Below are 15,889 nucleotides of genomic sequence, written 5' to 3' on the forward strand. Positions count from 1 at the left end.
CCAACGAAACGTAGGTTTAATCTTCTCTCTCTATTTTCCAAGCTGTCGAGTTTCAACTGAAGGGCTTCTACTTCAGCCATCGCAGCCATGGGCCTAGCCTGCATTTCTGAAATCGCTGTCTCCAAAAAATCAACGCGGCTCTCCACCTGTGTTATGCGGTTGGCGATGTCTGCTAGTTTGCCATCAGTAGCTCTCGTCGTCGCTCCAATAGCCTCCAGCTTCTTGTCATGGGAGTCTGACTTTGCCAGAATTAGTGCCGTAAGTTTAGCAAACTCCTTGCCCACTTCACCAGACACCGGTGTTGTGACTCTGCTTCCGTGGTCTTCTCCGGGCGGTGTAGATGAAGGCGGCCCCCTCTGCTCCTCATTAGCGTTAGCACTGGTGCTAGCCGGCATACTCGCACCACCACGTGTACCAGTGGAGCTTGTTTCAGACACTTGTGTGGAGCTTCTAAGATTTTTCGACATCACTACTTCTTAATATTCACTTTCTGCCAAAAAAATCTGCTCAGTTTAAGTTCTTTACTATATATTTAAGCGGATAGTGGCCTGGTGGAAGACGAGCTCTCTCTCACGCAGCCATCTTGTTCAGGTACATCACGTGACTCATCAGCACATGCATTTTATTCACGGAGCATGTGTGTCCCCATGGTATTACTGTGTTAAAACTACTAGTAACTGTGTACTGACCATGGTATTACTGTGATAAAACTACTAGTAACTGGTGTACTGACCATGGTATTACTGTGTTAAAACTACTAGTAACTGGTGTACTGACCATGGTATTACTGTGTTAAAACTACTAGTAACTGGTGTACTGACCATGGTATCACTGTTTTAAAACTACTAGTAACTGGTGTACTGACCATGGTATCACTGTGTTAAAACTACTAGTAACTGGTGCACTGACCATGGTATTACTGTGATAAAACTACTAGTAACTGGTGTACTGACCATGGTATTACTGTTAAAACTACTAGTAACTGGTGTACTGACCATGGTATTACTGTGTTAAAACTACTAGTAACTGGTGTACTGACCATGGTATTACTAAACTACTAGTAACTGGTGTACTGACCATGGTATTACTGTGTTAAAACTACTAGTAACTGGTGTACTGACCATGGTATTACTGTGTTAAAACTACTAGTAACTGGTGTACTGACCATGGTATTACTGTGTTAAAACTACTAGTAACTGGTGTACTGGCCATGGTATTACTGTGCTTAACTGACCAGACAACTGGCCTGACCTGAACCCAACAGAGAATCTAGGTTGTATTGTCAAGAGGAAGGTGTGAGACATAAGACTGAACAATGCAAATTAATTTACGGCTGTTATCAAAGAAAACCTGGGCTTCCATAACACCTCAACAGTGCCACGCCCCATTGATGAAATAATGTGTTCAAAAGTAGCCCAGACCAAGTATTAACTGCATACAAATATACTTTTAAGATGGTCGACATTACTCGTTTTAGTGGTCTCGTAAAATATTCTAACCACAATCATCAAGATTAAAAGAAAAAAAATGAAATACTTCACTTTATGCACAATTGAGAATATATGAAAGTTTCACTTTTTGAATTATATTATGGAAGAAAATGAACTTTTACACAATATTCTATATCATTGAGATGGAGCTGTAATAGCAAATATCATTTGACAGGCAATTTGTTTCACATTACAAAATATATTATTTTCCAGTTCGTTATTTTAAAGTAAAATGTACATGAATCTACTACTTAATCTACAATCAACTTCTACAATCGGCAATCCGATATATCCATATGCATGTAAAATACACACAAATAATTTGTGATTCTACGTCTTGGTGGCACCTCGGCCCATGATGGACTTCTTAGTGTTTTTCTCAGGTTTCAAAAGGATTATATAACACTTTGGTCCAAACAGCGCCAGCAAAATGCCCAAACTAGATGCTAGAATAGCAAACACCTCCACTACATCTGCATATTTGCCAGGAGAGCTGATATATGCTGGTATGAAGGCTATCCACACGGCACAGAAGATCAACATGCTGAACGTGATTAACTTGGCTTCGTTGAAGTTGTCTGGAAGATTCCTTACCATGAATGCCAGGACGAAGCTGAGGAGTGCCAGTAAACCAATATAACCTAGTAACACCGCAAAACCAACTGTTGATCCAACATTGCACTCATAGACTATCTTTTCAGAATAGTATTGTGTGTTTTTATGAGGAGTCGGTGAGGCAGACACAAGCCAGACTGTGCAGATTATTGCCTGGATTGAAGTAAGAATCAGAACTGTTCCTCTCTGCTGCATGGCGCCAAACCACTTCATGATGCCTCCACCACCATGCTTGGAGGACTTGAACACAGCCAGCACCACCATAGTCTTTACCAGGATGCAGGAGACACACAGCACAAAGCTGATCCCAAATGCTGCATGCCTCATCTGACAAGTCCAGAGTCTGGGACGGCCAATGAACAGGAGTGAGCACAAGAAACATAGTTTGAGTGAAAGCAATAGTTGGAAGCTGAGTTCTGAGTTGTTGGCGCGGACCATTGGCGTGGCTCGATGATAGATGAAGATCCCCAGGACAACGGCACAGATACATGTTCCTAGCAGTGAGATGGTTGTTAAGGAGATCCCCAGGGCCTCATGGTAGGACAGGAACTCAATGCTCTTAGGGACACAGTGGTCACTCTGGGGACTGGACCAGAAGTCCTCTGGACACACGGTGCACTCTGTAGAGTCTAACAAATAGGACAAGATTAAAGGGACACTCACGTATCTTCTTATAACCTTCTATATACTGTAGCTACATTATGTAACCCTACCTGTCTCATTGCTGAACTCTCCCTCAGAACAAGCAATGCAGTCGTAGCAGCAGACAGGTTCTCCTTTCCTTCTGGCCACACGGGTTCCAGGAGAACAGCTCTCACTGCACACCGACCGAGGAGGCTGCAGAGGAAAGTAAAAATAATCAGTTTAAATATAAATTTCATTCACATCATGAGCTCAATTAAACATTTTAGAAAGCTGAATTTACTTTTGCGGATTGAAAGTTCCAGAAGATTCTGTCTTCATCGAGGGTGAGTTCTTCATCTCCGGAGGCTGTCATCTTGACCACACCTACGTTGTGAATATTTGTACTTCCATCAGGGTGCCACGCCCAGTTCAATATATCGAAGATTGGTAAAGCATCACCATTCTCATCAAAGTATACCATATCACCATCAGATGTGGTGAAGTTGACCTTTTCCAGGTAATAGAGAAGCTAGAAATGGTGATGAGCAGCATCATGAAGAGCAAGAGATGTTAAAAACATACTTAATGGTCCTATTATGTGCCCAAGTCACGCTACACACTATTTGGGGATTTAAACATTGTGCAAGGGGTGTTCCTGTTGCTGAGTTGCTATCTTCCGCCACCAACCTCATTACTAAAACATGTGCTCTACCCTTTACATTATGCATTGCCTTTCAACAAAACCATATTCCTAATGTCACCCACATTTGTTGAGCATTAGGAGTGAGGAAGACTATTTAAAATACCACATTCAGAAGAACATGTAATTACCACCTGCCTTGAGAGGCGTCGCCTCTCAAGGCCTCACGTTCCGTGACACGTTCTGTATTTAGTTAGTGCTTTAATTACCTTACTATTTTCCTATGATTTTGTTATATTGTTTTCCTTGTGTCTTAGTTCCAGTTGGAGTTTCCTTTGCACTTGTGTACTCTTATTTTGTACTACGTTTTGTCTCTTGGTTTCCGTCCTGTTAGTTCCCCAGCCTATCCCAGTGTTGATTATTAGAACTTAATGTTCACCTGTGTTTTCCCTGTGTTTTTATACTCCCCTGTTTTTTTCAGTTCTTTGTCAGATCATTGTTGTACGTCACTAGATTTATGCTCCTAGTGAACTCCTAGTACTTTGACTCCCAGTGTTCTTGTTACTCCTTGTGTTCTCCTCGTGTATGGATTTTGGTGAATAAACCGCCTGCAATTTCGACTGCTCTGCATCTCTGCCTTTGTCCTGCGTTTGGGTCCTAACCCTCTTGATTCACACCGTGACACCTACACACTACACATACATTATTTTATACTAATATGTATTTTTTTCATGTATACATTTAACTATCCATTGTTATATTACAAATGTTGCCAAATAATTCACGTTTGATTGTTATGATTTCTTTTAAATATGGCGAGATTGATTTTTTAAACTGTTATAAAGTCTCACCTGCACAAATAATAATGTTGTTGTTTCAAATGTGGTGTTTTTAAATGTGCAAATACACAATAAATAATCCTACAGGTTAACTGAATTAATATCCCACCTGCCATGGCTGTATTGTCTGCAAACTGGCACAGCTGTGCCCAGGGAAAGGCCCTCTTCCTGGCACACACTGCAACATGTCATGGAGGGCGTGGGCCAGAGCATACACAGCCTTGTATATATTATACTCTCCCCTGAGGTCAGACACATCCAAAAATGTAGTTTCTGCCGTTCCCAGGTCCTCTTGTCCAGTACACACCCTTCCACCAGCGTCCACCCACTCTGGTGGAAGGGGTGAAAATGTACACTGAAATGTGCGTTCCCAAAACCACCTCACCTGAAAGAACACATTTAATTCATAAGAATACCTTTAAATCATCATCATCATACTATAATTCTAACAATGTCTGAATGAATGAATGTCAGAAACACTGCATTATCTCATCATTGCCTGCACCAATCACTCCCACTTTTCACACAGGCATGGACCATAATTATATGGAGGTCTTAACGGAGCCCTTTTTTCGATTTGACACATTCATGATTAATAATGAATTTATTAGTGAATTAACCTCGCACCCTCACACACCTCCGACCCTTAGCGACACCTGCATCACAGGCCACCGTTCTCACCGTTACCCCACTGGCATGCTTCCTCTAGCTACCGCCGCAACACAACAAAAAGTGCCCTATACAATTTGGCGCCGCTGACTGTGTGTGTGTGTTGCATCATTTGTCCGTCTTCTCCTGCTAAACTACACGGTTTGCACACATCTCACCATGCACAGCAGCGACAGCTAGCCTGTCCACACATCAACCACTACTTTGAATTCATATTCATGTCATATTTACAGTACAATACCCATTTATATGAAATAATAATCCAACCGCAGTAGGGGGGATATCTCACAACGGGTAAGGGCTATTACAATTAATTGATTAATGTAGGCCTATTGATTATTCACTTCATTCACAGTTTGCAAATACTACAGTGGTACAATTATATATATAAAAAATAAATATATTATTTAATGGTGCAAAAAGGATAACACAAAATGTCCTAAGGGCTTGTGTCCATTGTGGTCCTGTGTCTCAATATTCAATTCAATGAGACATGTAACTATAGACATACAATTAAACAAATACTTACTATGTTATCCTCATGGTCATTGTCAGGATGTATTTTTAACAAGAAGTCCTTCAAACCTGGTATCTCTCCACGACGGATGGCAAAACCCAGGGTGCCTCTCAGGTACGGCAGGTAGTGACCGTAGAGACTGCCTCCCCACCAACTTGAAGTGGCAGGTAAGATCCATAGCAGACCTGTCACATTCTGCTTAACCACCTGTTCATCATTTAGAAATAAATGAAAGGCATGTCTTTCCTTCAATACATTCTCATTTTAGATTCTTCTAATTACGAATCCCTAAATTAACATCCTCCACAGATGTATCGTAACACAAACCTCATCCATGACATTATGAAAATAGGCCCCATATCCAAACATAATGACCACACCAGCTGTGGACGTCTTCATCACAGTGACGATCCTCTGGAGTTTATCCAGGTCATTGTGGAAGGGCAGAGCCTCTGAATAAGCCACACAACCCAGACCAGACTGGTCCAGGCCAGACTGGAACAATCGGGCGGCATCACGGCCGGCATCATCATCACTGAACAACAGTCCTACCCAGGTCCACTCGAACCACCTCATAATCTGGAGCATAGCTCGCACCTGAGAAGAATGGACCGAAATGTACTTAGGTTAGATCATACAGTACATGGGCAAACGGCGGCCCAGGGGCCACATACGGGGGGATGTTCACTTATGTGGCCTGCAGGTTAAGATTGGAATACTGTTATATTATTGATTTCAGCTGTTACAATTCCAAACATGCAAACATGACCCACTTTAATTATATCTATAATGGTCAATATTTAAGTATGTTTAATTTAAGTTAACAAGTATAAATAAATGCATTTGAAATTAAATGTTAGACCTACTTTTCAGGATTCCAATTATTAATCTTAGCAAAAATACCAAATAATAATTCAGTCTGTTAAAATTGAGCTAAAATAGGAGATACCAAACTCAAAACGTGTCGCAGTGCAACGTGTGTTGAGCTATAATGGAGATAAGATATTTCTACCCAACAGTGTACGCAATTTGGTCCTCTGGAGTCAGTGTGAAAATACAGTGGCCCTCTGGAGTGAGTGTGGAAATATAGTGGCCCTCTGGAGTGAGTGTGGAAATATAGTGGCCCTCTGGAGTGAGTGTAGAAATATAGTGGCCCTCTGGAGTGAGTGTGAAAATATAGTGGCCCTCTGGAGTGAGTGTGGAAATATAGTGGCCCTCTGGAGTGAGTGTAGAAACATAGTGGCCCTCTGGAGTGAGTGTGGAAATATAGTGGCCCTCTGGAGTGAGTGTGGAAATATAGTGGCCCTCTGAAGTGAGTGTGGAAATATAGTGGCCCTCTGGAGTGAGTGTGGAAATAATTGTGGCCCTCTGGAGTGAGTGTGGAAATTTAGTGGCCCTCTCGAGTCAGTGTAGAAATATAGTGGCCCTCTGGAGTGAGTGTAGACATTTAGGGCCCCATTTTGAATGTCCGTTTTACAATGGGGTAATACATAAATTGGCCTATATTGGCCTCGCTCTGCGCACAATGGTATTATAGAAGTCTTATCGTCCCGTGTTGAACGCACACACGTATGGCATACGGCGTTCCTGAATTTTTTTAGCATTGTGGCCATATGTTAATTATTATCGCTTTGCGCAATTTGCTATTAAGCCCCTTGACCTGCGCATAACGATTAGACGTGGGTCTATCCAGCTCATAAACGCAAAAAGCAGATAAAGCACTGTTTGATTTTACACTTGAGCGGCTCTGGGACGCTGCTGGAGGAGTGTTGCCAAGTCTTATAAGCGGCTTCTTTTTCTGTAAAGTTGCTTGTAAATATTGGTAGTTGTGGTTGCTTTTCTTGTTTCTAAAGGTTTCTCCTAATGTTTAAACCAGTGATCCTCACACAGCACATTCCCATGTCAAGGATCCCCAGATGAATGCATTTGCCCAACTAAGGACGGCTAATACAAAAATGTAATTAAAATTTTCCAAGATTACTTTTGAAAATAGCAGATCTACCAGCTCACAATGAATCACATTCATTCATTAAAACTATGAACTCTGACTGCAGGCGGATATTTAATGATCATTATAACAATGTGCAAGAAAATATTTAAAAAGATGGAAGAACTTTATATAATGTGGTGTCATTAAAATTAATCTGGATATGGCAGACTCACTATCTAGAAAATAAAAACATGGCACTTCATTTAAAATAGGTTACAGACCCCTGTTATATAAAAAAACATCTCCATAATCCTTGGGAAGTTTGCTTTCATACGCTGTATCACACTCGATCCAAGTCTTCTTCAATAAAATGCTACGAGCGAAGACCATACCATCACGGGCATACGCACCACGCATTCAACTCATTACTCATTTCAAATATAATATAATTATAATTTAAATTAAAATATAATTTTACTGGTGTTTCTCAATAGAAACAACTTATTTTGAGGCATAAAGGTGACAGCATGCAGTGCAATAGGAATAATTAACCCAAATGTGACAAAGTCATATGTCATGTCTTCTATGGTGCCAGCCTGAAGAAATGTAATATAACGATCCCCAAAGTGCGCATTCCGTATGTGACATCAGCTGACTGGTAAAGAAAATAGTACGGACATGTTGATTGGGTAACTCTCAAACACGCCTTAAACACTCCCATGACTAATTCAAGGCCGTTTTGCGCACTCCACGGGGCGTCGAAAGCGCTTCTTAACATTCTTAAAATTGCAATATGACATACCTCGTGCCCCCAGCTCATATTATTGTAATCTTATATGTCATATTATTGGAAGTGCTTAATAGACCTGATAGTGGCCTTCTGGAGTGATTGTAGAAATATGGTGGCCCTCTGGAGTGAGTGTAGAAATATAGTGGCCTTCTGGAGTGAGTGTAGAAATATAGTGGCCCTCTCCTACATCAATGTTGCCCACCCCATGGGTTCGAGTATTCCAGTTTGTGAAACATGAACTATTAGATACCAACACATCTAGTGTTAATTTGTTATAGAAGTTCACCTGGAAGACAAAACTTGGCATTGTTCTGAAGAAGGATGGGAACTGATTCCGGTCGCTCAGACAGGAACAACCAGCATAGTAACTTATCTGGAAAAACATAATAAAAACAAATACAAAATATCTATTCTGTAATGTACTAGATCATAGGTATTCAACAGTGCGTCTAGTACCCTCAGGGCAGTGCTAATCAACCCGTGGCCCCTGCCCCTGCGGCCAACAATGAAAATATAATATTTGTTATTTTCACAAGATTTTAGTTTAATTCCCCCACGTCTCCCACCTTCTCCGCTCCCTCCATTGGCTCCCGGTCGCTGTGTACAAAACTCTGATGCTGGCATTCAAAGCAACCAAAGGTATGGCAACCCCATATCTTGCAAGTCTGATCGAACCCGACAAACCCTCCCGAGCGCTCAGATCAGCCAACGCAGGGAAGCTGGAAGTACCTTCACTAAAAATGCCAGGACAACTCTCCACACGTCCCAAACTCTTCTGGCTCCAAAACTATGTAATGCACTTCCCATTCCAATCAGAACTGCAGCCGCACTCCCAATCTTCCACCGTGGTCTGAAAACCCACCTCTTCAGACTCCATCATGGCACTTAGCACGTGCCCTAGCCCCGACATATTTTAGGTAGACTATAGATAGCATTGTATGTAGACTTATAGCATGTTTATGTAGACATAGCACTATAGGGTATACATGGATAGTTCCATTATATAGATATTCCACTGTTACGTTCTTAGTTTACGTATGATATTACTTTTTATGTATGTGATGTATTGCGTTGCAAAATAATACAGACATTTTTTGTTTGTGGTCCTTGGACTTTTGGAGTGGCCCCTGAGCCATCTTAAGTTGAGTAGCTCTGCCCTAGGGGATTGCCAGGTTTAAATTAGGGGGGCAAACATCTTTGGGGAGAAGCAAGCAGAGCCTGTGCTGTTTCTACCTTGCCATATGATCACAGTGCAGATTGAATACACCTGTATATGTGTATATGTATAGACTATACACCATCACTAAACACAGGTATATTTTACCCAATGTAAAATATTCCATCAAAAGATATTTCTCATCAAAATATAAGTACAGCAATACATGCATGGCAACTTGAGCTACTCTTCTTCAATATTTCATCATGACTTTTCCCAAAAAAAAAACTAAAAATAGATTTCATGGGGCGGGCCCATCACTGAATAATGATGTCATGATCATGGCCATAATTTGATGACACTTTCAATAGCTGCTTTTAACCGTCCACTGTGTGCATTCAAAATGACCAGGTCATAAGCGTACATAAGGTGATTAATGATAGTTACCTATAAGATACCCTGTATTCAGGGCCGCTTTTAGGGTAGATCGAATGGTGCCGTCGCACTGCGCATGGCAGCGTTTTGAAAAAAAAAACACTTTCCATCTCAGATATTTCACATGACAGATTTGAGTGCCTCCCTCCCAGCCCCAGGCTCCTCTATTCTATACTCTTCTATAGGCTCAGCCGCTCAGTCTGCGTGAATTTCTTTGCACACCGGCCATCATTTGGTTACATACAGTTCCATGCAGTAATCCTTTTTTAGTATGGTAAACAATAAACATTGCAGGCAATGCATTTTGATTTAATTGTAAGAGGGAGCGTATCAACACACAGGTGTAACCACGACATGTTCTGATTGAGCATGGGGAAGCAGCGGACAAATACATGATTTCATTATAAACTGTAGGCCTATGTACCGGTAGATTTTCACCCAATGAAAATTTCCACTTCACAGATTATAGGCCATTTGGAATTAGAACAATCGGTTAAAGATTGACCGAGAATAACACGATTTAAATATCAACCTTTTTGTTGCGGACTTGTTGCGCCGAGGTGTTTTATAGTAGGCTACTATACTTGTGAGGACCTGGCTGCACGCCCCGCCGCAAAAGTAATACCTATACCTATACATACCTATACATATAACGGCCCATGGGCCGTTATATGTATAGGTATGTATAGGTATAGGTATTACTTTTGCTGCGAGCGCAGGGCCTCGCACAGAAATCTCGCACAGGGCCTCGCATTTCTCCCAGACGCCCCTGCCTGTATTGCACTTATTACATTCACTAGATAGATCATCATGTATATGCACAATGTGCTTAGATATGCCACAAGCAGCTTCTGAAACCGTTTGGTATTATCCTGTCAAAATCTCAATAAGTTTAAACTTAGCATAAGAAGATAGTGGAAATACTGTAGCTGGCAATCATTTATTTAATTGCAAAAATGCATAACACTGTGCCGGGTTTCTTTTTTAATCTGAACTGGTTATCTGCAGTAAAGACAAACATTTCCAGATGTACAAACATGATTATTTCCAATTCTGTGGAGAGGATGCTGGACAGAGAGATTTGGATGTGCTGTTTGAGATGTTTGTTTGATGTCCTGCCATTGGCAATTCAACAGTTCAGTAGATTGTCAGTGCATTGTCAGAAACAGAACATTTTATAAGAGGGCATTGTCAATGACAATTTGTCAATGTGTTATACGTAAATTATCCTGAATAGATATTGTTCCTCTGCTGGACACTTCTTTTCAGTAGAAAAGCAGTAGCAATAACATTAGGCTAATCAGTGAATTAAATCTGCAGGGAAAACATGCTTTTTCAGAAACCTTCAAGAAAAGATCAGTAAAGTGTGAAGAGTTGGAATGGCACATCTGTAGGTCTGTTTAGTGTACCATGAACCAACAGACCTGTAAAACACAGGCCAAGGGCAGTAACTTAACACTTTCACTTAAAACAAAAAAGGGGAAAAAAATACAGAACAAGAAAGAAAGAATGCAGACTACAAGCTCAGAACATGTCACACTGTGACCTTGTTGATCGGCTGTGTTTGATACTCTTGTCTAACACAAGCATAATGAAGAAATATGGCATTAAAAAAGCATTACAAGTTGAAATATGGAGACACAAGGTTTCTTCTCGACAGCAACAATTATGTTCTATGTCTTTCAATGGGCAAAAATTATATTTATCATATTATAGATTTGCAAATAGCCAAGTAAGCAAAATTAAATAAAATAGGCTATTGTGAAAGGGGATAGGAAACTCACCATGGGCACTCTGTATACACCTAATATTCTAGAGAGGGTAACAGAACTTTTTGACGTACTAGGACCCACAATTCCAAGTACTGGAGGAGACCCAACACAGCTCTGATCCAGTGTAAACTGCTCCTCTCTCCCACTGATCAATGACAACGCTGCAGGGACTGCAACTCCAAGCGTTAAACAGGTGTCATAGATACGGTATCCCAGAGTCACATTGGGGAGCAGGCTGGGGTCTCTGTTGATCTCAGCGATGGCAAAAGCCATGGTCTGTGCCAATCTGAACAATTCAATGAGCAAACTAACACACACAATTACACTGTAGCCTTGAATATCATTGCTGTCCGGCAGAAACCTTGTATCTCCATATTTAAACGATCTGTTTAATAAATTACTTCTTGTGCTATTTTTGAAGAAGTGCTTGTGACTAAATAATAACTACCCTAGATCCATCCAAACACATGTTCTGAGAAGGTTTCCACCCGACAGCCTATATCTTTGTAGAAATATACACATCAACTAATCATGTTTCTATCAAAACAAGGTTGGTGTTGTCTTCGTGATACTCACCCACTGCAGGAGGGCTTCTGTCCCTTGGACTGTGTGAACGTCAGCTCAGGGAACACAGAGGAGACGTGGAATGGAAACAAACCACCCAGAAGCACATCTCCAGCCTTGTACATTCCTCCATGTTTTAACGATGCCTGTAACTCACAAGAAGAGGAAGAGGATGAAGACAAAGGAGAGAAGGAAGAGAACATCATAAAGTATGAAAACAGTTGTATGTCTAAAGAAGCCCTCATGACTGTCCTCTGTCTAACAACCCCCCCCACCTTCTCCATCCAGTGTCCAGTTGTTAGGTTTTATACCCATGCAGTGCCGTCCCCTGTGCCAGATGACGACATTACGTAATCTTTCACAACACCGATCTGGGCCTTTAGGCACACACAGAGGCAGGGCTTAACGTACATAGGTATCAGTGGTGGAAAGTAACAAAGTAGAGTTACTGAAGTACTGTACTTAAGTTCAATGTTGAGGTATTTCTATTTGTCATTTCCAATGCTTTTACTCTACTCCACTACATCTCGGATCCCAATATTGTACTTTTACTCCTCTACATTTATTTGGAAACTTTAGTTACTTTGTAGATTTTGATTATTATTACAAAACATACATTAACCACTTCAGCCTACATTTCGGCCATTTAAAATAGCCGATTGCGAAGCATTGTGAGCTTGTAGATCAGCTTTTCAAAAGATTTTTTAGACATTTGAAATGGGCCATATTCTATAGTAGGCTACTTTTGGTACATTAGGTACATTTTGATGCCAATAATTGTGTACGTTATGAGCAGTGTTGGGGAAGTTACTTTTAAAAAGTAAGGCATTATAGTTATCGTTACTTATCTAAAAAAGTAATTTGTTACTTTACTTTACATGAAATTATGAAAGTAACTACTTTACTTTACTTTACTTTACTTAAAAAAATAATAATATAAAAAACGATTTAAAAGAAGGTTTTTTGTTCTGTCGCACAGTAAGAGAAAACACAACTCCCTCCTAACATTATATGAAATGTAGTGGAACAATAAAACATGTTCAGGAATTTTGACAGGCATCTTTATTGTAGCCTCAACTTGGCTTCAAAACAATTAAACAAATGGTGCTGTCAGTGCAATATGAAGAAAATAATAATCAAATAAAATGAGTACACCGTAAAGTTATAAATAAAATAAATAAGCACATTGTGCTTTTCACATTTTCGGTAAGGCTGCTGATTTGCAAATAATGCACAATTTGTATTTGTTTGTATTTAACAAAAAAACCCACAAATGGCTTAAGCCTTAAACAATACTCCAAAACAAAAAGACGCTCGCAGACGTCTGTTCTACGGTGGTGAGATGAAACGTAGAAACGTAGAATCGTAGAAACGTAGAAACCCCCATTGACTTGCACGCGTTGGACTTTCTACGTTTCGCCCCCCTCCTTCGAGAGGAGGAGGATAGCCTTTTCGCTATCCCCGCCCCTCTCGGATGCCGGGCCGACCAAGATGGCGGCGCCCGCAGAGACTGGGAGAACTGGGAAGTAAATGCAGTTTTAATTCATTATAGGTCCGGTGAGCTAATTCCGACGGTCTGTTTCTGCTCGACGTGCCCCTGTGACGTTCCGGTTTTAGGTCTCGTGCTTTTTAAGACTTTTTGGACGCGAGTTTTATTCATATCTATCTCCGCCTTCTGTGTTGCGATGGAGCGACTCGAGCGAGCGCAGCAAACCAGAGGCACGGTGCATGTGACATTATAAACTAATGTAACATTGTGTGTTTACATTGACTGCTTTTTATTTGGTCCTCTTTGAGCCAAGGGTGGCCACGCTAACGACGTTAGCGTGATGCTGACGCAGCTCACACAGTGAGCCTATCTGTGGCGTCAATATACCATTGTCTGACTTGTCAATTCAAACGTTTTTAACGTGACAAGTTGTGGTGTGTTGGTGCTCACACGGGACTGATTGTTAGATCAACCTGGGATTTTATAATGGGCACTAAGTTGTGTGCTATGTGTCCATCCATGCCAATAGCCTTATTGTTAGATCAACCATGTTGTGTGCTTGTCCATTCTAGCCTAATAATGGCCTAATCAAATCTACAAGCTTGTAGATCGGCTATTTTCAAATAGGACCCCTGACCCCAATCAATGTTCTCTATAATATTTCAATGGGTCTGACTCATAGCAATATTATATGTATTATTGAATGCCATGTTCTCGTTTGCTCTTAATGCTAGACTACAGAACTGGAGACCACACCATCTGTCGCCAGGACACAACCAGTGGAACGGCATGGGCAGCCAGACCAACCTTGGGGGGGCCATCCAAATGCCGCTGCACTCGCCTGCACCAACCACTGGAAAGAGAGGATGGCCAGACACGAAGAAGAAGAATGCTAGAGTATACTGCTTGTGTGCGTTCATATTGTTTGAGATAGGTTTAGGCCTTTGTGTAGTGTACAATACATGATTAGGTTACTCCCCTATTTTTATATTTTATTTATTCACACGATGGTAAGTAGTGATGACAAAGCAAAAATAAAAGCACTGGTAGTAGTACATTCCAACTATGGAATTTGGGTGCAAGTCCTAGCAGAGCTCTCAATTGCTGTCTCGCTGCTGTCCAGTTCACAAATTAAGATCAGGTCATCTGAAATCCACTTGTTTAATTGTAGACACATATTTCCAACCAGGACCAGATAGCTCAGTTTCTGCCTCAGCCAAGTGATTTCCATGGCAACCCCATTTGATTAACCAGTCCACTTTTCACAGTCACTTTACTCACTTTGCACTCTTCAGACACAGGCAGACAGAGATCTCCATGTGGGACACAGACGGGCGGTTAAAACGGGTCCTATGACAAAAGGGTATTGCATACTAGGTTCCCAACTTGCATCGTTCACAAGTAGGCCGGTGGCTTACGGGGAGTTAAGTGAAAAATAGTGAAAATGATTTATTTTAGAAGCAATCTGATCTATTTTTGAGGGTCTCCTATGTGCAGATTAAACACAAACATTGAGGACGCGCAAATTGTTTGCCGGAATGAGATGATGTATGATAAGTGTGTGTGTGTGTGTGTGTGTGTGTACGCGTACGCTCACATATTGTTTTCATTTTACTATTATCCTGTCTGTGTGTGATCTCCTACAAGCATTTATCTACTGTTTTTACTTTTTATTTACTGAGTTGGCAACACATATTGTAATGTTCGATTGTTTGTCTTTTTGCTTTCTGTATGTCCTTGTATGTCTTTTCTGTTCATGAAAAATGAATACAATTTAAGTTGAAAAAAAAAAAGGTTCTGCAGTGTGTTATCTGTTCTGCCTAGCCAACCTACTATTAGTTATAAATTATATTTGGTATATGAAGTTATTATATTATTACCAAGTTAGTTTCAAATAATTCTATCTACTTACTGTAGGTATTCTAAAAAATTTAATCCATGTTCATGTTTCCAATACTCTGACTCTTATTCTGAAATACACCAGGGCAGGAGGGGGGAGAGTTCACGCGCTGCCTGCACGCACGCGCTTACGCATGGAACATCCCCCCCTTTTAGATACAGGTACAACAACGTGGATTAAACACGCCGAACTTTTATCAAAGATACAGTATTAAACATCCCGCAGAATTCCTGGAATTGCGTTTGATAGGTTCCAGAAAAAAGGTAAGAATCGATCATTTTGTCCACTGCTGCACAATGCACATCGCAAGAAGCACGTACTATCCAACCCAAATCCACCCGTGACGCAAAAGAAAGCTCAGTGTAAACACGACGCAAAATCATTACTGTATAATAATCTCTGTCCCAAAAACATTACTGTGAAGTGGTGGGACATACACCTCACTGTTAAATTGGCTAT

The 15,889-nt window shown here is 40.9% G+C and overlaps 1 protein-coding gene across 1 annotated transcript; it reads right to left on the reverse strand.

The window, feature by feature from the left end:
- Positions 1-1,781: 1,781 nt before the first annotated feature.
- Positions 1,782-12,166, reverse strand: LOC308333705 (extracellular calcium-sensing receptor-like; the record flags this gene model as incomplete). Its single annotated transcript, XM_080790158.1, has 6 exons — positions 1,782-2,734; positions 2,819-2,942; positions 3,031-3,258; positions 5,770-5,991; positions 11,700-11,763; positions 12,054-12,166. The coding sequence occupies 6 exons, from the start codon at positions 12,164-12,166 to the stop codon at positions 1,821-1,823; spliced, it is 1,665 nt and encodes a 554-aa protein (XP_080646284.1). The 3' UTR covers positions 1,782-1,820.
- Between the last annotated feature and the right edge of the window lie 3,723 nt (positions 12,167-15,889).

The sequence above is a fragment of the Protomyctophum bolini genome (assembly GCF_963924005.1).
Source record: "Protomyctophum bolini genome assembly, chromosome: 18".
NCBI lineage: Eukaryota > Metazoa > Chordata > Actinopteri > Myctophiformes > Myctophidae > Protomyctophum > Protomyctophum bolini.